We start from the raw sequence: 8,929 nt of genomic DNA, 5'->3' as shown, positions 1-8,929 counted from the left end.
AAGAAAGAAAGAAAGAGGAAGGAAGGAAGGAAGGAAGGAAGGAAGGAAGGAAGGAAGGAAGGAAGGAGGGAAGGAAGGAAGAAAGAAAGAGAAATGAAGAAATGGGGGCAGAGGGTCAGAAAGTTTTAGTCACTTGCTGAAGATCACACACAGCCTGTCCCTGATCTAAGGCTGCTGTTCCTCCTTCTCACCAGCCTGTGTAGACCTACCTTTCTCAGAAGACTTCGTCAAAGTCACATACTGTAGGCTCAGCCCACCGCCATCCTCCATGCTATCCCATAAGCATAGAACATTGGCTTGACTTGTCCCTGGAAAGCATGTGACCCAGCCTTTCTGCTCCTCCTCAAGCATTCATTAGACCTCCAGGGTCTTCCTTGCTTTTAATGATTTTGACAGTACCTTTAAAAAAAAAAAAAGTCTCCAAGACCCAAAGGGTAAAGAGTGAAAACAAGAGACTTCTCAGGTGTGTCTCTCAAAGACTTTGTGAACAAGAGACTCATCTTTGCTACTCTTGAGACAGATGAAGGGAGAAATGAATCGTAGGTTTCTGAACACCAGGACTTAACATCTTGCTCAGTGAAGGGCCTAGTTTTCCTCCACCATGTGTTTTCATCAACACAAAAGGCAGGCTCTCGCACGGAAAAGCTGAGGCATTCTGCCGTCCATTGTGCCATCCATTCATCCCTCCCTTCATTTATTAATTCATGCAATCATTGACTCAGTTTCTCTTTTATTTTTGCACTCAACTCAGTCAACACTGGGTTCTGTGTGATGGATACAAAAAGAGTGAGTTGCTATTCTGGCCACAAGGAGCCCAAGTTTAGAAGAGAGATAGACACATCTATAAGCAAGTATGGTGCAGACTGCAAGTGTTGTGAAAGGGGGATGCAGGGGGTGGATGCAGCAGAGAGAGATAGCTGGCATGGAGAGGCATTTCCTAGAATGGCATCTGCCAGACATGGTAGAGGTGACCATGCTTCCTGTGAGTGCTGAGAGGTCACTGCCTGACTGCGACAGCTCCCTGAGACCCTCACTTTGGAGGCACCCAGGAGAGAGGGTGGTTTTTGGAGGCTGGGCATGGTGGCTCACACCTGTAATCCCAACACTTTGAGAGGCTGAGGTGAGTGGATCACTTCAGGTCAGGAGTTCCAGACAAGCCTGGCCAACATGGAGAAACCCCGTCCCTACTAAAAATACAAAAATTACCTGGGCATGCTGGCGTGTGCCTGTAATTCCAGCTACACTTGGGAGGCTGAGGCAGGAGAACTGCTTGAACTCGGGAGGCAGAGGTTGCAGTGCGCCAAGATGGCACCACTGCACTCCACCCTGGGCGACAGAGCAAGACTCTGTCCCAAAGAAAAAGAAAAAAAAAAGACATGGTTTTTGGGGAATTAGAAGCCTTTGCAAGTAAAATGAAGGCTCAAAGAGAGTGGACAGGGCCAGGTGCAGTGGCTCACGCCTGTAATCCCAGCACTTTGGGAGGCCGAGGCAGGCGGATCACGAGGTCAGGAGATCGAGACCACGGTGAAACCCCGTCTCTACTAAAAATACAAAAACTTAGCCGGGCGCGGTAGTGGGTGCTTGTAGTCCCAGCTACTCAGGAGGCTGAGGCAGGAGAATGGTGTGAACCCAGTAGGCAGAGCTTGCAGTGAGCCAAGATCACGCTACTGCACTCCAGCCTGGGCGACACAGTGAGACTCTGTCTCAAAAAAAAATAAAAATAAAAATAAAAAAAGAGAGAGTGGACAAAAAAGGGGTCATAGAGGCAGGAAAAGGATAAGATGTGGAAATCAAAGACATAGAGCACACTACATTTGGCAAGCAGCAAATGATTCAACATAGCCAGGATGAAAAGCAGAGGGGATAGGAGGGAAAAGCAGAAAGCAGTGGGGCTAGAGGGGTTACTAGGCACCCAATCATGAAAGGTCTTGTGGACCCTGATTAAGAAGTTGTGTTTTTTTAATGATAATAAGGGTTTAAGCAGGGGAGTAACTTGATTGGGGTTGCCCTTTCAGAAAGATGTGTGTCCTCTCTCTGGATGTGGAGAAGGGAGGGTGAGGGCAAGTCTGAAGGCAGGCAGACAATTAGGGGTCTGTGGCAGTTACTCAGAAGTTTTATGGCAACAACCTGAACTGGGCAGGTTCGGAGACCTGAGAGATGGGTCGTGGTGGCTGAAAATGGAAGATTAGGAACAGGGAGTGCCATTCTTTTAAATGTGGCTCTCAAGCAGTGGGCAAAGAGGACTTTTGGACAGGCCTGCAGAGGGAAAGGCGGAGCAGCTGCTGAGACCCTTCTCTTTTCCATTCACTTCTCTTCCTCAGCTAAACCAGCGGTGAATGGAAGTCCGCCCCACAAACAAATTTCTCATAAACTCTCTCAGCCAAGAAACCCATCCATTGTGCTGCAATGTCGGCTGTTTGAAGAATCCTTCCCTGCTAAATGAAAAGGCAGGTCATTCAACTATGTAGCCCATTTCTACTTTATTCTTCTTTATAGCTCTTATCACCCCCTTGACCTCATATAAGCACCATGAGGGCAAGGACCTTGTCTACACACAGATGTATACCCAGCACCCAGAGCAGCAGCTGATACGTTGGAGGCACAAAATTAGTATTTATTAAACGAATAAATGAGAACCTCTGTGGATAGCTAAGAAGGGCAAGCTTGTATCAGTAATTCAAAAATCACTGCCTCTGCTCATGCATCCAGGAGGCATGACCATTAGCAATAGAATAATCAGCTGCTCTGAATCACAGCTACTCAATGCAGACTCTCTGGGCCCTGGACAGGTGCGTCCCATTGACAGCTCCGGCTCTGGCTGTGGCTTTGTCTTGGGGGTTAAAGAACCAGTTCCTAGGAGGCCATTTCCAGCCAGAATGAAAATGGCTCAAATAGTAGAGTCTGAAACTGAGCCAGGGCAGAGTCAAATCTCAGGTTCTCTCCAAAAGAAGACGCTAATAATACTGCTGGGTTCGTAAATGAAAGAAAAAAAAAAGAAAACACAATGACCTACCACTATATACCTGTTGGAATGGCTAGAAATAAAAAGACTGATAATATTAAGTGTTAGCAAGGACATAGACACTGGAACTCTCGGACATTGCTGGCTGGAATACAAAATGCTGTGGCCACTTTGCAAAACAACTCGGCAGTTTCATATAAGGTTAAGCAATCACTTACCATTTAAACAGCCATCCAATTGCTAGGTATTTATCCAAAATAAAACATATGTTCACCAAAAAAGAAAAAAAAAAAAAATTCTATGAGAATGCTCATAGCAGCTTTATTCATAATAGCCAGAAATGCAAAAGAATCCAAATGCCCATAAGTAGGTGAATATGTTTTTAATGTAGTTTACTATACAATGGGATACCTAATTCAGTAGAAAAAAATGAATTATTGATACCTGCAACAATGAATAGATATAAAACATGTTAGGCAAAATGAAAAAGAGTTCGCACTGCATTATTTCTTTTATATGAAATTCTAGACATGGTGAAATCTATAGTAACATAAAGAACAGGTTGATGGTTGCCAGGGTCTGGGGATAGGGGAGGAACTGACTGTAAGGGCAAACTGGGGAATTTTTTATTTTTTATTTTTTTATTTTTATTTTTATTTTTATTTTTTAATTTTTTTTATTTTTTTGAGACGGAGTCTTGCTCTGTCACCCAGGCGGGAGTGCAGTGGCGTGATCTCGGCTCACTGCAAGCTCCGCCTCCTGGGTTTACGCCATTCTCCTGCCTCAGCTTCCCGAGTAGCTGGGACTACAGGCGCCCGCCACCTCGCCCGGCTAGTTTTTTTTTGTATTTTTAGTAGAGACGGGGTTTCACCGTGTTAGCCAGGATGGTCTCGATCTCCTGACCTCGTGATCTGCCCGCCTGGGCCTCCCAAAGTGCTGGGATTACAGGCTTGAGCCACCGCGCCCGGCCAAACTGGGGAATTTTTGGGGTGATGGAAAGTTCCATAAAGATCTTGAGTGCAGTGGTGGTTACATAATTATGTACAAATGTCAGATCACATCATACTGTTCACTAAAAATGGGAACTTTTTATTATATGTAAATTATATTTCAATAAAGTTGACCATAAAAAAATGAAACAAAAAAAGTTTTTAAAGAAAAAGGTAAAAATAACATAATCCCAGTTTTATTCATAAATATGCTTAGAAAAGAGTCTGGAAAGCTTATCAGTAATAAACTGAGTGGTGAGCCTTCAGAATACTATTATTCTTTATATATTTTTGTATTTCTTCATTTTTCAAAGATCATTGTTATGCTTCTAATCAGAAAACAATTTTTCTTTGTCAAAAGAAACATCACTTTGTAGGCATAAAAATAAATATTATTTTTCCAGGGCAAGAGCAAAATTAGTTTTATTCTACACACAGCTTAAGATCACTTTCAACAAGAGGTCGAATCAACTATCTTTTGAGTTTTAACCTCCCAGGTGGACCCACACACCTCGGCTGGGCCCTGCCTAGCAGAGGTGTACTCACTCCCTGCTCCCTAGGACTCAGGCAGAAGAAACGTAGCTGGTTCCAGGTAAGAAAACCTAGCACGGAAAAGTGAGACTGGGCCAAGCATGAGGCTGGAAGAAGAAACTGTACTGCACAGAACATCCTCAGAAACTGTGAATTCACAAGCTTTGCCATTAGAAATCCTTTCCATTCAGAACCAATCTTGTTTTGCCAACGCCTCCTCACCAACTTTGCCAGAAAGTTCTGATCAAGCCTGAAGCCCTCCTGCAGAGCCATCCTAGGAGAACTGTAGTGCAGAAGAAAGCCATGCCCTTCAATCACCATTAAATGTGGCCAGCATCAGCATTTGCCTAGGAGCTTTTAAAAACACAAGACCGGGGGGGCTCTAGGCCCTAGAGCTAATGGGTAAAATCTCCAGTGATAAAACCCAAGGATCTATATTTTTAAAAGCTTTTCAAGTGAATCTCATGCAGCACACGGAAGCTTCCATCTAGATCTACGGTTCTCAAACTTCAGTGCATAAGAATTATCTAAGGTTCTTGTTAAAAATACAGATTCCCAGGCCACGGTTTGGTGGATTCTGATTCTGTATGTCTTAGGGAGGGCCTCAGAATCTCCAGTTTTAACAAGCTCCCAGGTAATTCCGACGCAGGTGATCCAAAAGCCACATTTCAAAAACCCTAAGCAGATGCCAGAGTGAATTTTTCTAACCCAGTCCTCAGCAGGGAGATCAAGGAAGAGGCAAGAGAACTAATTAGGTTATGCCAGCATGCTCAAATTTATTAAGAGGATCACAAAGCAGGTAGACTTTTTTTGCATCTCAGAAGCAGCAGAAAGCCAGGGTGAAGGATCAGTCCCAAAGACACCTTGAAGAAGAGGATGTCTTATAGTACAAGACATTGAACTTCACGTGAATCGATAAGTATTGGGGATTCACCCTTGAGCTTGGGGTCACTTTGTTGTGACCCAGTTTTAATGTTTCATCAGAGCATGGCTCCTGTTCTCAGTGCCTTGAAATACCAGAGCAGGCGTTGGAGAACAAGCCCTCCTCTACAAATCAGAGAAAGGCAAGACACTGTCTTGGGGGCATGGAAGGTTCTGTACACGAGGGGCTGTCGCCCTGGAGCAGATGGAGGCTTTCGGTGGGACTGCATCAGTGGCGGAGGGAAAGGTCTTCATTTTGTGTCGCATACAGGTGTGGGCTGGCAGCACACAGGCCCACAGCACCCGGAGCCGCAGCAACTGGACCCACAGCAACTGGATCCGCAGCAGCCACCCCCGCAGCCTCCGCAGCCTCCGCAGCCACCCCCGCAGCCAGATCCACAGCAGGATGATCCGCAGCAGCCACCCCCGCAGCCAGAGCCCCCGCAGCCACAGCAGGAGCCGCAGCAGCCACAGCAGGCCGGCTGACAGCAGCACTCTTCACAGCAGTTTTGCTCCTGGGTGCAGCAGGTGAAGCAATCCCCCGGGCAGCATCCCATGGTCCTGGCCTGTCAGCTCGCAGGTCAGTAACGCAGCCGGAGTTCCCCACGACTGACCGTGGCCAGCCAGCTGGACGGCAGCTTTTATATCCCCTCACCCAGGCACGAGGGACAGGATGTTTTCTTTGTTATTATTTATGCAAGTTTCCATAAGACTGGCTCATTAACTGGCTGTTTATTTTCCAGTCCTGAGTACCTCAACTCATAAAAACGCCCCACTCCTGCCAACTGCTGTTTGTCCAGAGGGTAAAAATACATCTTCGAAAAGACCTGTCATCATGGCCAAGCATCTGCCAGCTGTCATTAGCCTAGGTTGAAGATAGAAGGGGGAAGCTGCCACAGCCTCTGGCTCTGGAATGAGGTGCTTATCTCCCACATCTTCCCAAGTTGGTGATGGACCCCATCTTCCATGGATGCTAGTCCTGGAAAGGCAGACCAGCAACAGCCAAATGCCCTGTTCCCCCTGACACCAATGGAGGCTACTGAGAAGGCCTGATCACGTGGCTTCTCCCAGGTGGAAATGGCATCCTCATCCCGGCTCATGTGAGCCAGACAAATGTTTGTGTCTGTGTGTGGTATGGGGAGTGTGCCACCCATTTAGGCTTGGCCCGTGAGCATCAATCATGAGTAATAACTGCCCTGTGAAATGGAGACAGACTCATCGTAAAGCTGCAAGAAGCTGGTGAGACACGGTCTGTCTTGGCTACATGGTGAGCTGAATACTCACACTTCTCTCTAAATAGGTGCAAAGAAACTGAAATCAGAACCCTCTACCCACCACCACTCCAGCCCCAGGCCTTTCCTTGATGGGGAAAGGAAGAGATGCAGGAAGAGGAAGAAGAGGAGAAGGAGAGGAAGAAAGGAAAGAAGAAAAGAAGGAAGCAAGCAGGAAGGAGATCAGTAAATATCCAAAACCCTACATTAAAATGGGAATGTTAGGCACTTTTTTTAAAGAGCTCCAACCTTATAGACCATCTGGCAGAAGGAGAAATTAGAGTACAAAATACCCAGAGTGTCATCCCAAGGAGTAAAATGCCTTTGGCAGGAGTCTAAAATCTATAGATGGTTCAGATCCATGTGTAAATTCTGAGATGGGTCAAAATTTCTGTCTCTTTCTTGGACTTTGGTACCTTGTCTCCTCTTGGAGTGCCCATGGCAGCCCTGGAGCTGGAATACAACATGTAGTAGGGGTGGAGGACAGAAGATAGGGGTGGGGTGGGAATGGAAGGAGGGATGGGAGTAAGGATCTGGATCAAGGGATCCAGTCCTTCCCTTTTCATTTCCCTTTCTTTTTCAGATGGGCTAGAAGTAAGACAACCTCTAAGAAGGGCTAGAAGGACTAAGGACAGGGTAGGGGTCCAGAGGCTGAATGATTAATGGGTTACTTGGATCTGATACGATACTCAATACTTCACAGGATATGAAATTTTAGAGCTGGGAGGAACCCCTGAAACATCATCTGGTCCAGGGTTTTATGTCAGAATTGCCTAAAGGGGGGCCTTTTGAAAAATACAGATTCCCTGTCCTTATGATAAATCAAAATGTGTGCTTATGAGAACTTGAGAAGCTATATATTTTAAACTTTCTCGGGTAACTCAGATTACATTAGGAAACACTGATATAATCTAATCCCATTATGACCATCACCGCCAAGCACTTGTGTTTTACAGAAGATGATACCAAGGCCCAGAGACGACACATCCGTGGTAAGTTGGACCCAGGGCCCAGATGTTCGCCCTCCTGGTCCAGTGTTTCTTCCACCACATCACGTCCACAGATGGGCGCCTCTGAGCGAGTGAGCATAATACAGCAATGTCTATGGCAGACACGTCCTTCTTTTTTGAGACAGAGTCTCACTCTGTTGCCCAGGCTGAAGTACAGTAGCTTGATCTTGGCTCACTGCAACCTCCACTTCCTGGGCTCAAACAATTCTCCTGCCTTAGCCTCCCAAGTTGCTGGGATTATAGGCACGCGTGGACAAGCCTGGCTAATTTTTGTGTTTTTAGTAGAGACAGGGTTTCACCATGTTGGACAGGCTGGTGTGGATCTCCTGACCTCAGGTGATCTGCCCGCCTTGGCCTCCCAAAGTGCTGGGATTACAGGCATGAGCCACCGCGCCCAGCCGACACATCATTTTACTTATTTATTTATTTATTTGTTTATTTATTTTGAAATGGAGTCTTGCTCTGTAGCCCAGGTTGGAGTGCGGTGGTGCGATCTTGGCTCACTGCAAGCTCCGCCTCCCAGATTCACGCCATTCTCCTGTCTCAGTAGCTGGGACTACAGGCGCCCGCCACCTCGCCCGGCTAATTTTTTGTATTTTTAGTAGAGACGGGGCTTCACCGTGTTAGCCAGCATGGTCTCGATTTTGTGATCCACCCGCCTCGGCCTCCCAAAGTGCTGGGGTTACAGGTGTGAGCCACCGTGCCCAGCCCGTATTTATTTATTTTAATAAGAGGTCAGCATTCCCAGGATAAAAGATACAAAAGAGTAGAAAGTCTTCCTCATCTTCCAATGGCTCACCATTCAGTTCTACTGCCTCTCACCCACTCCCTCACTGCTCCCGTAATTACTTAACCCCTCTGTACCTGAATTTCTTCATCTATAAAACAGAAATTAGGATAATAATGGTGCCAGTTTCATAGAGCTGTTTTGATTAAATGAGTAAATATAAATGTATACATATTGAACACTTGGTTGTTTGAATAACTTGAAAATATAAATTATCAAACTTTTATAGTTAACAATTGATATACTCATGAGCATTTACTCAGATTAAGTACAACATTCAGTGTACAACTCAAATTATACACTATGATTTCAATTGTGTAAATGTACATGCCATGATGAGGACTTGAAGTATTCGCTGGTGTTATTTTCCTTCTGCAATTTCTTTCACTGTTGGTCTTTCCACACAAATTGGGCAGCAGTGGGGACTTTTTATATTTGCTGCCCCCAGGGTAAGGTTA

At 45.7% G+C, this 8,929-nt stretch overlaps 1 protein-coding gene across 1 annotated transcript; it reads right to left on the bottom strand.

Moving 5' to 3' along the window:
* Positions 1-5,238: 5,238 nt before the first annotated feature.
* Positions 5,239-5,999, bottom strand: LOC105503054 (keratin-associated protein 17-1). The gene has a single exon (XM_011929783.1). It carries the CDS (start codon positions 5,958-5,960, stop codon positions 5,655-5,657), a length of 306 nt encoding a protein of 101 aa, XP_011785173.1. The 5' UTR covers positions 5,961-5,999; the 3' UTR covers positions 5,239-5,654.
* Positions 6,000-8,929: the final 2,930 nt, after the last annotated feature.

The sequence above is a fragment of the Colobus angolensis genome, unplaced genomic scaffold, assembly GCF_000951035.1.
Source record: "Colobus angolensis palliatus isolate OR3802 unplaced genomic scaffold, Cang.pa_1.0 Scaffold83, whole genome shotgun sequence".
NCBI lineage: Eukaryota > Metazoa > Chordata > Mammalia > Primates > Cercopithecidae > Colobus > Colobus angolensis.
This window is presented reverse-complemented; position numbering and strand designations above follow the sequence as displayed.